This window comes from Rhea pennata, chromosome 7, assembly GCF_028389875.1.
Source record: "Rhea pennata isolate bPtePen1 chromosome 7, bPtePen1.pri, whole genome shotgun sequence".
NCBI classification, from domain to species: Eukaryota; Metazoa; Chordata; class Aves; order Rheiformes; family Rheidae; genus Rhea; species Rhea pennata.
The window spans coordinates 39,762,793-39,779,361 of record NC_084669.1 but is presented as its reverse complement, the minus strand read 5'-3'; the positions used below and the strand labels follow the sequence as shown (position 1 = coordinate 39,779,361).

Here is a 16,569-nt window from a genome sequence, read left to right as displayed (position 1 = left end):
TATTCTTATATAGGTAGTTAAGCAAATCAGCTGCAATGCTGTAGTTCCCCTAAACCCCAGCAGCAGGTCAGCTGAGTTTGCACAGCCATGATACCTGCACTCCTGCAGTTCAGAAAGAGGCGGTGGTTTACTCACGCTTTCAGAGTTTTGTCATCATTGGTGTGATGGCTTGTGTGTGTCAGACTTGTGGTCTCTGTGAATGCTATTTGTTTATTTTATATTTGGCATTTGCTGCTGTGTTCAGAAGGACTTCAAATGTCTATAACTGTAACAAGAGCTCATAGCCCTTTGTGATCAATCCCCACAAGCAACCGTAAATCTGCTGTCTTTGCATTTTGCCAGGATCTGCCCTCGTGAACATTAGTGGGGTCACGCACAAGAAACAGGACTGTACCAACTGATTTTGAGTTGTTTATACGTTGGCTCCATAGCAGCGCTTAATCGTAGGCAAATTTGAAGTCTCCCAGTGAAAAATGAGTTGTGTGACTGCTGCTGGCTCATGGGAAGGGAAGCAAAAAAGAGGGCACTGAAGCAGCAGCATTTGGAGGATCTGCTAACACCACACACATTTTCTCATCTGTGTGCTAAGATGCTGTGCCACACCATTGTGTTTTTAGAACAGAACAGTGCTGCTTTTCCAGTAATTTTAAACCAGGTTTAAAAATAAGGAAATAAAGAAAATATGCCTCATTCAATACCTTAAACTTAATTCATGGCTGGGTGAGTTTCAGCCCAACTCACAAAAAGGTTCTCATTTACTGTTCCCAGAGATAACAAGTCTCCTGAATGCATTCGTAGCCTTTGGAAAGCCTTAAATCCACAAGTGCAATCCAGGCAAGATCTTGTGGTTTGGCAATTATGTCTGTGCCTCTCTGACTTCCCTGTGATTATAGGGGCACTAATTATTTTTATATGTAGACCTGGCCAGAAAAAAAAAAAGGACTACAAAACAGTTTTATTTGTTTCTGTTGTTCTGTTTTGCCAGTTTGCCAAAATCCCAATGTTGTGCAGAGATGGTGGAGTTACAGTGACATTTGGGTGGAATGTGGGCAGGAGTCCAGTAGCACTTCATTTGCCAAGCAGGTTTGTGCTAGGGATCGGCCAGCTTCCCTGCGAGCTCCTTCTCCCAAATCCCTGGCAGCCGCCTGGTTGAGCTGCGTTAGAGGCAGTGATCTGGGGTTTCTGGGATAGGCTCTTTGGAACCCAGACCTGTCCTCCTTCTTGTAGAGACTGTGCAAATATCTGAGGGGAAAAGGGGGATTTTCCAACTCAGAGCAACCCTGAGTATGAAATAACAAAATCCCCCACAAAACCAAATGGCTTTTCACTGCTCAGCTCTTACCAGCATTGTGAACGAGCAGAACTTGCTGCATATGCCAGTCATTGTGTTCCTAAGGGCTGGCAGTCATACTCCCTGTCAGGACATCTGTCTGTCCTCCTGTCCCTCTGTCTCTTCATTGCCACTCTGCCTTTTAAACCTTCTTACCTATGTGGACCCTGTTGAGGAAAGGAGGAGTTTGCTTCCAAAGAGATGTGATTGCTACTAATTTTGTGGAAACTGGGTCTGACAGGAAGAGTATGGGGTGAGCTCAACATGCATGTGCTCTTTATTGCCTGCTGACTAGTCTGCACGTACAGGCAGTCAATCAGTATATTCACAACCTATACTGCTTTTGTCAGCTGCAAGTTATGGGATATGAGAAGGCCTTGAGGGTTCTGTAGGAGACATGTGAATATAGGGTTATTGCAATAGGAAATCCATCACAAAATTTGCAAAAAGCCTGTATTTCTCCACTGTGCTTCTCCTAAACAGCTTGTGTTGTTGTTATTTGTGTCATTTCCACCTGGAAGAACAGCAGTGCTACAGATATCTACACTTTTCTTCTTATTGACTTATAGTCTAAAGAGGCACAAACGTCAGCATCCAGGGAAGGCAAATATTAATGAACAATCATTTGAAGACATTTTTTTTTATTTTAGAGTCTCCTGAAATTGGACCATCAGTTGTAGTTCACACAAGTGTGACATTTGGACATGATCACCTGGAATCAGAGCCTGACGAGGTACAGCAGTTAATTCTCAATCACCTGGAAAGCATTGTGCCATCTCTGCCTAAACCAACCAGCATCAAATGTCAGAAATGGAGATACTCTCAGGTAATCCATAATAGGATCAGTTAGCTGAGAGATGCTGCCTGGATAATGCCAGGCTACAGATTTAGTCTCTAACAAGAAACAGGACAACCCAGTGGTTTCATCCTCAGAGAAAAAGAGGGAAGGAGATAGTTGTTCAGTATCTGTAACATATTCCTCCATGTAGCCATGAGCAGCATCCAAACCTGGCCAGCTGCAGCAAGGTCATTTCTAGTAATCTTTTTATATAGTGGTCCTTGCTCAGTGGTAAGTTATGCAGTGCCCTTATAAGTAGGAACAGCAGCAGTGTACAGGAAGGAAGTAAATCCCACATACTTCAGTGGGATGTTTTTTGGTATTTAAAAATATGACTCAATCTGTCTCTTCTGCATCCGAAAGTATGTGATATTATTAGCAAAATTCCCACCCTACCACAGAGTAGCAGAGTGCTTGTGTTCAGATGTACTAATTGTTATTATTTGATTTGGCCAAGTTCAATTTAACAGTATGTTACGTGAAAAATATTTTAAAGTAAACTACCTAAGGGTAATAATAGCAAAATGTGTATATTTTACAGACTTCTCCTAAAAATCTAAGGAAATTGTTGGCAATTTCCTAAAGTACTGGAGTATAGCTACATATTTACCCAAAGCCTCTTAAGCTGAATTACATTGGTGAAATTGAATGTGGAAGCTGATGCAAAATATTTACTTAAAGCAGTCCCCTTAAAATTTTTCCTTTTCTGAAGTCTGGAAAAGTTATTGTGGATGGCTGGTTGTAAAGTTTGCTCATACTGCTGATCTGCATCCAATTTAAGAACTTGGCCTTGTTAGCACAAAGTTTATTTTAGCATGAATTAGATATTGGTAGCTTGAAAATCACTTTCCAGTGCATAGTATTTGTAATTGGTTGTCATATAAAAATGATCTTGACGTATGTTTTAGATACCTCAAAAAATAAAATGGTGGTATGTTTTATATGTTCCTCTCTATCAGTTCTGGTGTTTTTTGTCGGTAATAATATCTCTGTATAGAATTGTCACTATTAATTCTTCCTTTTATGATACTGACTTCTATTCTGTATTGTCTGTTACCTTTCTGCTTCAAACTGCAAGTGGTCATGAGAGGTGCAAGCTATACAGAGCAGAAGAATTTGATCAGTCCCCAAAAGGAAGACACTTGGTTAACCAGCTCCCAAAACAAAGTGAGAAATATTTTTTAACAAAATTAATGCACCCTTGATGCTGCTGCTACTACATAGCTCTGTCATAAAATTCGGCTATTTTGTTTATTGCTACTAGCATTAATATGTCCTTTCCATGAAATATCTTAATTTTAGCGTAGTGATAAAAGTGACATGTAAGCATGGCCTATTCTGGTTTATTTCACCATGAAAACATGGATAAAGGAAAAGACAAGAAAGGAAGTTAATTTTTTACTACTGAATAAAAAAGTCTCAACTGCAGTCTACCAAACAGTTACGTTTTTTTAATTCTAGCAAAATCAATTTTTCTTGATGGCCAGAAAAGATTTATTGTAGACTTACAATAGTCTATATCTTTTAAAGATAGTTGGAACAGGGACTATAGGAATGAATTTTATTTTCTATAACTGTTTAAAATTTGTAATCTCTCTAGATCATTATAGATCTATCCTCTTTCCCCTATTGAAAAATTACATTCATGCATAATACTACTACTCTGTTATTTTCTCGAACACGAAACCACTGTACAATTTACAGCTCTTACCACTTCCTTCGCCTGTCATTCAGTGGACAGCCCTTCTCTGTGTTGCCTGCTGTCTACCATGCTGCTGCTAAATAAAATAACTGATTTCAGCAGCTGCTTGTGTTTTATGGCTGTGTCCCAGGCAAAATTATCACCAGTCTTTAACTCAGTGAATGAATGTGGATACGTCTTAGGCTGCAAGAAAACTGGTGTAGGTCAGATCAGTTATCTCGATAAAGCAATCTCTTTTGCCAGGTGGGCATCCTATAAAATAATCACTAGCTAAATTATTATCTGGGACAGAGCTCCCTCTTTCCCTTAAAGCCATCTTTACTTTCAATTACAATAAGCTGTTGCCACAGAAGCAAAGGGAACTGATAAGATGGATGCATCTTTCCCCTGACTCCTTTAGACAGGATTTATCCTGCTTGTTAATTAAATCCGGCTGCAATGTCCTTCATATGGCCAAACACAATCCTGGGATTAAAATGCAGACATTACAATTATCTATGGCGGATGAGGGATTAGGACTTCCAAACTTCTACTGACACTACTTAGCAGCACAGCTGCAGTTCTGTATCCTCTGCTTTAATTATGATCAGACACTATTAGCATTCAGAGGTAGCAGCTTCCCAACCTATCATGTCTGACAGTCAATTTATATATGGGGAAGAGAGATTGGGAAAACACAGAATCATAGAAATATTGATGGAAAGGGACTTCTTCAGCTCTCTAGACCAACCGCTTGCTCAAAGCAGAGCTATTGCCAACACTAGATGAGCTCAAGTGATGCCTTTGTCTAGCTGAGTCCTGAAATCTTCCAGGGATGGAGATCCAACAAGCTGTGCCATATGGCTGAAGGTAATTTGGACTTTATTTTGGATCACAGCTTTAAAAGAACAGGTAGGAGGAACAGGATAATGCCTTTTACCAGTCACCGTATGTAGAGTGAAGACCTTTACTGTATTATACACACAGTAGCGCCACGCAGGTAGGGCAATGTAGGCTCAGATGTGAATGTATTGCTATTGTGATCAGTATGACAAATCAGAAACTCTTGTAAAGAGAACATAGAATAAGCATAAGGTACTCAAGAATGAAGGACATTGTTGCCTTATTCTGCTTAACCTTTCTTCATTTTTTATGCCTAGTGACCTTGATCTATTAGAAAAATTTAGGAAGAAATTAACTGCTGACCTAAAATGAGTCAGAGAAACAAGATCTCTGGCAGGTTTTACAGTAAATCACTAGGCTGTTCCATTCAGTAAATGATAGAGAATGTATTACAACTTGCTACAAATTTATTTCAGATGATTGCCTCTTTTAAAGAAGAAGCTAACATTCTGGTAACATAAAATATAGCCAGTAACATAAATGTAGATGTTTTGCAGCTGATCTGTACTTGAAAATGCCAAGTAATGGCATGGCAGCAGCCAAGAAAATTATTTTTAAAATGAATACCATGCATATTTTGAGATTGAAATCAAATATTTATCAAAGGAGCCTTAATCAGACCTTGTCTGCATGCTATTTACAGAAAGAAAGTGTCGATTGTATCTTTAGCAGTGTCTAAAAGACTATTCTGCTATTCAGATAGAAAAGGAGGCCAGAGTGGTAGAGCTGGAGACAGGATGGACTGTATCAAGAGTGTGCATTACACAGCAGTGAGGAGCAAGGGCAAGTCATCATGACAGTTATTCCCTTGAAGTCTGCCTCACTTCCCCATTCACCTGATCAAACTGATCATGTTGCAGGCTCTATCGGAAATGACAGTTTCTCTTTCCTTCTTCTGTTGGTGCCATCCTATCCATTAGCTCTCAGAAAAGCCAACAGAGGGTGAGTACGGGAGAAAAGGGGATACAGAGCCAGAACATACAAGGCTCTGTTGGGTCCTCTAGGATTCAGTAGTGCTGACCTGCTGACCCTAATGTGTCCATACACAGAAGTCATGGCGTCACAGTGATCATAAATAAATAAAAGAGAGCACCCAGGATTAAATTGAAAATCCAATGACTTTTCTCTGTTGCAGTGGTGACTCTTATAGAACCACAAGAATTAGCCCAGCTGCTTATGATCCATCCCTTGGCCTGATTTCCAGCACAGTAGTGCTGGTGCAGGGTTCCTCTGCCCACTTTTTTGAGTTCGGAGACAGAAGACTTGGTTTGTTTGGATTAAGTATCTTTTTCTTTCTTCTACAGTTCTATCATTTATTGAAGTGTTTTATAAATGTTTACACAGTTTCCCACAGCTTTAGTCTCAGATGATGAAGATCTACAAGGCCTTACTTAGTTCAGCTTGAGAGAAAGCGGATAAAGCCAACACCTATGAAAATAGGGTAGCTGAATGCCTCAGAATTTCTGTTTACTTAGAGTATTGATTGTGTGTGTGCTACCAACAATTCAGGTCATGAGGTTTCTGGGTCAAGATCTTGATCAAGAGTGGAATGAATGGCTTAGTAAGTCTGAGGTAACCATTGAAGACTGAAAGAGGTGCTATTATTCCTTTGCTGCAATAGCTTTGTTGATATTTAATATATTTTCATGTCCCATTTCACGGAGTTCATCACTTGAAATTCCTAATTTTTTGGCACATTTCATGGAGAGGGGAATGTGAAACCAAAGAAATCATTTTCATTCAATGTCTCTTGAGTTGCATCAGCAGATATGAACTGCACCTGCCGGGGAGGACCTCAGACCTGGAAGAGTGAGAGAAAAAGCATTTGTGTACTTAGGACATGGTACTCGAGAGGCGAGGCTATTCACTGTAGACTATAGGTAATGGAAACTGAACACCTATCTGCAGAGCGCGCAAAATTTCTGTGATATTGCCCAGTATTTCTGGGCAACACAAGTCAGTGTTTCTGCTGTTGCAAATATCTTTGGAAGCCGGAAGTGTTGACTGCATTAGAGGCTTTTTTCTTCATTACCCTCTTGATGCAATCCTGCATCTCATTTAACAGTTAAATATCTGAAGTTTATGCAAGCCCACCTTTGTCAGTCAGAGATCATGTATCTTCAAACCTCTGGCCTAGAGGTCTGTAAGCCTCACCTTTCCATGGACTATGTTCATTTGTACAGAAACTGACAGGGAGTAAGACCTGGGTGGCCTACAAAGTTTTTAAGTTTCCAGATACAGAAAAGCTTCATTCTAGTTACTTAAACTTGGAGGATAAGTAATTGACTGTGGTACTTTGATCATTAATGCTAGAACCTAAGATTTGGGTTAGAGGGTGCTTCATATGAAGCCATGTTTGTCAGTGATACAGCTTTTTCTGGCATGGAATTCAATAAATACTTACTTTTTTCTTTTTCCTGTATGTTTTTCTTTTTCAGGTTACAAAGGCTGTACCCAATTGTCCAGGACAGATGATTCTTCATACTCAACCTCTCCTAATTTGTGGGGGTGATGGATTTACTCATTCCAATTTTGATGGCTGTATAGATTCTGCTGTGAGCCTTGTGGAGGCTATAAAGTCTCATTTATAGCAATTTAAAGTCATCTGCTATACATAGTCTAGATTTATGATGAATTTTACTATGTTAGATTGCATTCTAGTTCAGTGTTAACATCACTGGCATCTATTTTGCAAAAATAAATAAAGGAAGATCTGTTTAAGTGTTGCAACAATTACTGGGATGGAATTGAACTGAATTTTCCATGATTTGTCATTTGAGTGGTTACTTTGTTAGAAAGGAACCTTTTTTGTAAGCTTTCTTCTTACCCATGGCACTCTCTAACTTCAGCAAGTGTTACAAGCTCTGGGGATATTGGATGCTTCTTAAAAAAACACTATTTGCTTCCTCGCTACCTCTTCAAATGTTTACATTTGAACCAGTAAATGCTCAGTCCTTGGTCTTTGCTCAAAGCTCTTACTAACATCAGCAGGAATTCTGATTCTAGTAGTTTCAGCAAGGAAGTCTAAGTCCGCATGAGAAATACTAATGGTTAGGTCCAGCATTTGGCGCTTGCATCTGTGCCTTGATTGTCTGAACCACTGAGCTCCAGCAGTCTTGCTGGATCTGCCAGTGCTTTTACAGACTATGAAAATGATGTCAAGGAGAACAGCTTGACTTGAGGCAGCACAAAAGCCCTTGAAGCTATAGAAAGCTAATCTTTCACTGATTATTTGAAATCCTGGAAGTGACGGAAGAAGCACACGTAATTGATCCCAGCGCTGTCATAGATATACATGGTAATTTCTTCCAATGCAGATCAGAAGTGGTCATGTTTATTGTTGTGACTATGATGAATCAGTCATGGGACACACCTTTCTATGTTTCTGAAGTTAAACGGCCTGCTTAAGGTCTAGCTGTGCCTCCATGCATGGGCAACATTTAGGTGAGGGTTAGCAGTTCTCTGCCACCCAGCTATTTTAGCCTATAGTTTCCTGGAACGTTGGTTGCAGATTGCTGATGGTGTCCAGCTGTTTGCATGATGAAAGTGCTCTGTAATGTGCTGTAGGTAATTTTTCCTTCTCTTTATTTCTTCCATGCTCCATTTCCTGCTAATCAAGTAAGACAGGCTTTGAGTGCAAAATATGCTCCAAGAGCTCATGTCAAGAGCGTCATGATAGAAGTTAAAATGATGTAGCAGTGAAACATGGTACCTGTCTTGGGTGCAGTCCAAGCAACATTAGCCCAGCTGCACTCATGAAAGAATGGAAAAAAGTTGAAGAAGAACATGAACATGTTTCTAGAACTCTCTTAACAATAGGGCTGCTCTCCTCAGGTGGTCTCTAGAATAGACTTTTGCATCTGGGCTGTAACATGAGTTTGACATAGTAAAGCATGTTGACCAAGAAAATAAATGCACTTAAAATAGCTCAGTATTTGCCAGGAAAGGAAAGTCTCTAGTGCATCATGTCTCTCTTGATCCAGGGTCCCCTGACCAAGGAGCATCCTGGTAACTGAAGAATCAGGATAGCAGCAGCAAATGCGGAAGATGGCTTAGGTGCTTTAATGATTGGCATATGCAAAGAAAAAGTATAGAAAATAATTTTTCTATGTCTGATCATAGTACATGGCAGTGTATTAATAAGAAAGCTGTGCTGAAATTTCAGACTTAGAAACTCATTTGATGTTAACAGTTGGTATGAACGTGAGGTGAGTTCTAGACAGCTATATACTTCTAGATAACTATATACTTGATTTTGGCAGTACAGCTGTAGAAGTACAGTGATATGTCCAGGGAAGTATATAAATACACATGTGTGTGAACTAATTTGATTTGAAGTCCTAAAAAAAAATAAGAATCAAGTGTAATTGTCTTTAAAATACTACTGGTCAGAGCTTTGAGTATTTATAAGCTACTGAACTGTGAAGTCCATTTTGAAATTGGTTAGAAATTAACCAAGAAACCATTTATTGATTCTAAATTTGACTTTAATTTGCCCTTCCTCTTTAATTACTCGTAGCAAGTATAGCAAGTTAGATACCTCTCTGTACCACAGCACTGGAAATAACAAAATATTATTCTCAACAGACAAAATTTTATCTATGTATCCATTAAACAGGTATAATTCAGTCTCTTAAGCCCCTGGATTTCACAAAAATTTGACATCCAATATTCACAGCAACTGAATGGTGTAGTTTACTGCTTCTTATGACCATTTCTTATACAGTATTTTAAGTGACACTAAAAACTTTAAAGCTTAAATAAGATTTAAAACAGTCTTTGAAAGATATTTCATGCTACCATCTATTTTTACTAACTTTTTGTTCTTTCCCTCAAATTATTCATGTTTAAAACTAAATATTGCCAATTTGTCTGTAATAATCCACTCCAAATCCTATGGTTTCCTTCACTTCATGGTGTTTAGGAACAGGAAAGATTGGTGGGCATGTATGTGCACACATCTTTTACAAAGACAACTGAGCAGGTATCTTCCAAGGATCAAGGTAACCAAGAAAAGCCACGTGGTTAGGGAATAAGTCTAATCTGGTGAGGAATTTAGTACTGGCTTGGTTTAGTGTGAGCTCAAAAGTAAGCAGAGTCCAAGCTTGCCAATACTGTTCTATGTTGCAGTGTTGGAAAAGCTTAATCAGTGAACTGCCTTCTGGCTTATCCTCCTGCAGATAGCAAACAGAAGCAACCAAGCCACGTTTTGTTATATTTGTTCCTCCATATATTTGCTGCTATGGCCTAGACAGCCTGAAGGAACTGGTTCTCAAAGAAGTAACAGCTCTGCTGTGATGCTGAGCTACACAAGAGGATTTCCTTGGATCAGTGGACACTCGATAAAGTCCCACAGGCTTCCATGGTCAGGGGCCCAGCTGGGAGAGTTGTACCGCAAGGGTATCATGGCTGGGTTTCCTGCTGGATGATCAGTTTCTCTAGAAGGTGCTGCCATAACAATCAGATCAGCCACTGCTACTGTTATCTGCGTGACCCATAGTGATGGTTTCTGGGGACCCATCCCAACCATCTCCCTTCATCCAAACTCTGCCTAGAATTTTTCTCGGTGCGTGATGAAGGATAAGGGAAAGAAGTCCATCCTTTCCCTGCACAAGCAGGCTGTGATTTTAGGGGATTTTCTCCAGACTGGCTGCTCTTCACCTCTACAGCTTCTTTTCCCCAGGCTGCTCTGCCTCTGTGCTGCAATTTATCAGGGAAGAGAGCTCACATTTTACACAGAGGACAGTTGCTGCTACATTAAGCTGTCCTGGAAATTAAACAGCAGCCAGGCGACTTTGCAGCAAAAATATCCCAAGATGGCAGTGCCTAAGGACTGGTTGGCAGTATCACAGCAACAGGCTCAGGAAAAAAATCCTGTAACTGCAGATAGCCAGCAGGTTATATAGAGCCCAATGCCTTGGTGAAGATATCTGTAACATCACATTTTGATTTCAAAGAATAGGGCTTAATAAGATACTTGAGGAGGAGTATTTTAGCAAGAGAAGTTGATAAACTTCAATATATCTTTTTAAAAACATATGAGACCAGTAGCCTTTCCTAAAAGCTGGACTTTACTGCAGAGCACAACAGCCACCAGTTTAGTGATATTTCACAGAATCACAGAATGTTTGAGATTGGAAGGAACCTCTGGAGATCATCTAGTCCAACTCCCCCTGCTCTAGCAGGGTCACCTAGAGCATGTTAGACAGGATTGTGTTAGGGCGAGTTTTGAGTATCTCCAGAGAAGGAGACTCCACAACCTCTCTGGGCAACGTATTCTAGTGTGTTATCCGTAGACCCTCCTGTGTACATCCAGTGGCTTTTGAATTTGCAGTAATCTACAAAATATATGAAGGTGACACCACATTGAAATAATTTGTTGACTGGAAGCCTCTGACCTATCTCCTGCTGTATAATCACAGGCATGCAAATACTTGTACGAGATGTATACATGACAATGCCATTAGAGGAAGCTTCCTTCCCTTCCCCTGCTTTTTATGCCTTTGGGGCTGACATCTGTAGATGGCTTGCAGTGGAGATGTTCATATCTCTGTGCAACCTAGGGTTGTCATCAGTGACGTGGAGTCTAGTTGGAGTTCCCCAGAGCTCAGTACTGGGTCTCATGCTGTTCAATTTATTCATCAGTGACCTGGACGAAGGGTCCGGGAAGTTTGCTGATGACACCAAGCTGGGAGGAGTGGCTGATACACCTGAGGGCTATGCTGCCTATGATCCTTTATTCATTTCACAGCACTTTTACACCATCCCAGTAATCTGCAATCGGGGTAAGATGCTGGAAATGGGTAGAAAACAGGCATGGTTGGTTCCTCGCCTACAGGGCCCTGTCAGAGACTTACAGATCTCCTCAGCTGTTCAGCACCAAACAGCATTTCCAGAGGGATCTGAGAGTGACCATGGCTCTGACCAAGAATACTTGCACCACAGAGGCTCCTGATGTCAGAAGGTTGTGTTGGCTCTGCCTTGGTGCTGGTGGCATGAAGGCAATGGCACTGACACTGCACCACATGTGGTTGATTATTTCTTGGGAGAGCCGTGTATGGGTGCACATGGCAGTTCAAAGAAGCAAGAATGGGCTGCAAATGTAGCTAACAGCAGTCTGCATGGTACAGCAACTTGGCTTTCTCAAATGCATTTGATTTAGGACCATATGAATTTGTGATGCAAAAATTTCATTGTATGGCATTAATGGAGCAAATGTTAGGTGAATCACATCAGGCTTAACCACAGGTCTCAAAAGGTTTCTGTTGGCAGGAGATGTCAAGGTACAGCTGACATCCCCCCTGCCCCCATCTATGATTCTGCTGTTTGGCCAGTCATGTAAAACCTTTCCTGGTAGAATATACCACTGATGCAAGCCTTTAATGGAACAGTAACTAACAAGAAAGAATTGCTGCTAGACAGAGGTCTAAAGGTAGTTAAATGTTAAGAATCATAGACTGGTAAGGTTGGAAGGGACCTCTGGAGATCATTTAATCCAACCCTCAGCATAGCCCCGTACAGGGATTGAACCCACGACCTTGGCATTAGCAGCACCATGCTCTAACCAACTGAGCTAAACCATAAGAGATCAACAAAATGCATTTAATGTAACTGAACATAATATGAAAAAGCAGTGATTTCACTAGACGCACAGCTGAATGCCAGGTGTCAGCCCTGCAGAAATAAACAAAGTGATATTTGATGAGTAGAAGTTAATGCAATTGTGAATTGAAAGGTTTTGAGCATTTATGGCCTGATCTTTGCTTGTGACAAGGAAGACAATATTGTATCATAGAATTAGTAAGGTTGGAAGGGACCTCTCAAGATCATCTAGTCCAACCTCCCTGCTCAGCACAGTCACCTCGAGCATGTTAGGCAGGGTTGCATCCAGGCAGGCCTTGAAGATCTCCAGAGAAGGAGACTGCACAACCTCTCTGGGCAACCTGTTCCAGTGCTCCATCACTCTTACAGTGAAGAAATTCCCCCTCACATTCAGGCAGAACTTGCTGTGCTTCAATTTCTGTCCATTGCCTCTTGTCCTGTCACACGGGTCAACTGAAAAGAGTTTGTCCCCATCTCCTTAAGTAGTAGTTACCTGAGAGCTGAAATGTTCTAATTTAATTGAAGTCTTTGGGCATTAGCTGTAGTTTACAACATATAGGAGATAAGACACAGCAATCACTCCTGTCTGAGAACAAGGAGATACAGGTTGTAAGCAATCTGCCAGTTGATCAAAATTTATGTCCATCCAGGCAAAAGCTCAGGAAATCAGCCGGACAAGTCTCTTCTGCTTTTTGGATACAAACAGTGACCTCTGAAACATTACCATTGGTTTCCCACCTTGGGTGGGGAAGTCAGTATTTTTGTCTCATTGCTCTCATCTAGAAAATGCAGTATCACTCTAAAGAGTCTAAACTGCCCAGTGCCTGGAACCTGCTGGGCTCACCCCAAGAGGCACATGTCCGTAAATATGGAGAGTTCAAGTCCTCTGGGATCCATACTGAGATGAAACAGAGAAAAGTGGGCTTTGTAAAGATTAGTAAAGATATGACCCCAACCTGTCCTCCCCTTCCAGTACATCTTCATCAGCCAGGTTTACATCAGTGTAAGTTTAACTGATAAAAGGAGGACATTGAAAACTAATCAAAAACATAATCTCCTGCTAAAGTCTTATGACGAGATTTGCAGTTATTTTCAGTTATTGAATTTTAGTTAATATTTTTTTTCATTTGTGAGCTGCAGGTAATTATTATTCTCTTACTCAATGAGTAACGAACACTACAAAGGAAATATGAATATTTTTGTCCGTATTTCTACTCTGTCTTAACAAAACAAGTAGATTTTGTTTAAATCACCTTAGTCTGGAAAGAAACTATAGGAAAGAACATTCTGATGAACTATCATGGAATTGGGAATGAGGGGAAAAAATTGGTCTTTGAGAGTCATCGTGATTCAAGTTTGATCAGGATTCTGGCCTTAAAATCTCTGAACCTGTGATTTCTTCATTATCAGATATTTTGAGATCTAAAAACAACCAAAGCTGTAAGACTGCTGAAAGGATAGGTCAGAGGCATCTCCACTTACTATCTATCATTTGTGGTATTCAAGTCTTCTTCTGATAAAAGAAATCTCTACCACAATTAAAGAAAGCATCATTACTCTTTGGCTTGGAACACTCCTGTTTATCAGGTTGTCAAAAGAATAAGGCAGAGCTGCAGTTAGAGATACCTTATTTTCTGTTTTCTGCCTGTCACATAGTTTTGAATTAATCTTTATTTGTATTTTCAGTGGTTTGGCTCTCTTCCATTCAAGACTGAATGGGGAGGGGTGGAGGAAAATGTAAATTTTAGTGTGCTTTAATGCAAACCCATCTTTATTTGAAGGAATAGAACATAAGAATGTTTAAATAATGCAGTCACAGCAGTGTTGCTTGGAAGGACCTCAAGGGGTCCCTATTCCAACTCCTGCTCGTAGCAGGAATCAGCAGCACTGGTCAGGGTGGCTGTGGTTTGCCCCTGCTGAGTCCTGAAACTCCCCAGGATGGAGATCTCCCACCTCCCTGGATACAGAGCTGATCCCCCTCCAGGGGAAGAAGTGTTTGCTCACATCCAGCCTGAACCCCCAAGCTGCAATCTGTGTGCATTAGCAGGGTCCTTGAAGAGCGAGAGTCCAGGTCATGGCACATGGTGAGAAACTGTGGCCAATCCTATATGCCTCTTCCCAGCTGAAGGCCTGTTCCTGCTCCTTCACTGTCTACTGTGTCCAGTGAACATGTCCCAGTGACATATTTGCCATGGGGAAGAATCCCTTCCCAACTACCCTCCACACCAGGGCTGTATCTGCCCCTATGCTGAACTGCAAAGTGAACATCTTGTTATGTTCAGCATGTTGACATGCTGTTGCTTGGGATAACTCACCTGCAAGCCTCTTGTAGATGATGCTCTGTTTAATGCAATTCCTAGGAATTTAGCCCTCTTCTGAAAAGAGCTACAAAGAGCCCACTGGTGCCCAGCTTCTCAGCTTCCATTGATTCAAGGGCTATAATGTCTGTAAAGATCTGGACCAGAGTTTTGTGGAATTTAATTTTTAAAGGGTAACTGAAGATGGAGGATCTTTCTCTTCTGAAAACAGATAGTAGATTTCCTTAGCCCTGAGCTGTAAAACATTCCTGCAGCCAAAGCCAGAGGAACAAGATCTGGTTTACAGAAACCACGATTTACTGTTCTTGGGATATCCCAACATCACCATTTTGACATTTGGATCTTCTGGAGGGCATGTACGGACTGTGGTGCACAGGTGCCAGCTGGATGCAACCCAGTTTATACATTCTGATATAGATAGATATAGATAATATAGATCTAGATGTATGTATACAGTCAAAGCCAGGCTCAGGCTGCAGGCACTCTGGAGGTCTCCAGTCCATCCCAGCTCACAGCAGGGCCAACATCGTGGCTGAGCAGGTTGCTCATGGCTGTGTCCAGATGAGTCATATGAGGAAAGGCTGTGAGAGCTGGGACTATTCAGCCTGGAGAAGAGAAGGCTGAGAGGGAATCTTATCAACACACATAAATATCCAAAGGGAGGGTATAAAGAGGATGGGGCCCAAGACAAGAGGCAACAGGCACAAACAGAAACACCGGAAAGTTTCATCTGAACATGAGGGAAAACTTTCCGATGAGGGAAACAGAGCACAGGAACAGGTTGCCCAGAGAGGTTGTGGAATCTCCTTCCTTGGAGACATTCAAAAGCCATCTGGACACAATCAGGTGCAACATGCTCTAGGTGACCCTACATGAACAGGGGAGTTGGACTGAATGATCTGCAGAAGTCCTTCAACCTCAACCATTCTACAATTCTGTGAGTCTAGAAAATCACGAAGCACAGAGATCCCCCACCACTCAGGGCACCACTTCCGTGGGAAATAGAGGAATAGGAGAATAGACAGACCCAAAGACCTGTCTTGCAAGATGATGGTAGTTTAATCACAGGGAGACACAAGTGTAGGAAATGCCTCTATCAGCTTCTTTATTTCTCAGAAAGAGATACACTCTAAAATGAATTCAGCTTTCCAGTTCCTCCTCACTCCCACTCTCCATCATGAATGAATTTCATTGAACCACAGAATGTTTGAGGTTGGAAGGGACCTCTGGAGATCATCTACTCCAACTGCCCAGCTCAAGTAGTCACCTAAAACAGGCTGCCCAAGACTGTGTCTACTAACAACTTTCAATATCTCCAAGGAAGGAGACTCCGCAAGCTCTCTGTTCCGGTGCTCAGTCACCCTCACAGGAAATAAGTTTTTTTCTTCTATAGTCAAATAGGAGGGAGCTTCCTGTGTTTCAGTTTGTTCCCATTGCCACTCATCCTGTCGCTGGGCACCACTGAAAAGAGCTTAACTCCATTTCTTTACACTTGTCCCTCAGATATTTATACACACCAATAAAATCTTTCTGAGCCTTCTCTTCTTTAAGTTTCTCTTCTTTAAACAACTCTCTCTCAGCCTTTCCTCATATGACAGAAATGCCACTCCCTTAATCATCTTAGTAGCTCTCCACTGGACTTGCTCCAGTAACATCTCTCTTGTACTGGGAGCCTGGAACTGGAGAGAGCACTCCAGATGTGGCCTCACCAGGGCTGAGCAGAGGGGATGGAGCACATCTCTTGACCTGCTGGCAATGCTCTTCCTCATGCTGCCCTGAATATCATTGACCTTCTTGGCCATAAAGGCACATCGCTGGCTCATGGTCAACTTGTTGTCCACCAGGACTCCCAGGTCCTTCTCTGCAGGGGTACTTTCCAAAAGGTAGGCCCTCAGCC

The 16,569-nt window shown here is 41.3% G+C and overlaps 1 protein-coding gene across 5 annotated transcripts in view; it reads left to right on the top strand.

Moving 5' to 3' along the window:
* Positions 1 to 7,473, top strand: part of RNLS (renalase, FAD dependent amine oxidase) — an 85,968-nt gene extending 78,495 nt beyond the window's left edge. For 3 of the 5 annotated variants that reach the window (XM_062580136.1, XM_062580137.1, XM_062580135.1), the window contains 2 exons: positions 1,981 to 2,156; positions 7,191 to 7,473. In XM_062580136.1, coding sequence (XP_062436120.1) covers positions 1,981 to 2,156; positions 7,191 to 7,343 — 329 coding nt within the window. In that variant the 3' untranslated portion in view covers positions 7,344 to 7,473. Of the gene's footprint in view, positions 1 to 1,980; positions 2,157 to 3,246; positions 3,336 to 6,507; positions 6,633 to 7,190 lie in introns of all 5 variants that reach the window. The other 2 variants (XR_009958945.1, XR_009958944.1) reach the window with 2 other exon arrangements.
* Positions 7,474 to 16,569: the final 9,096 nt, after the last annotated feature.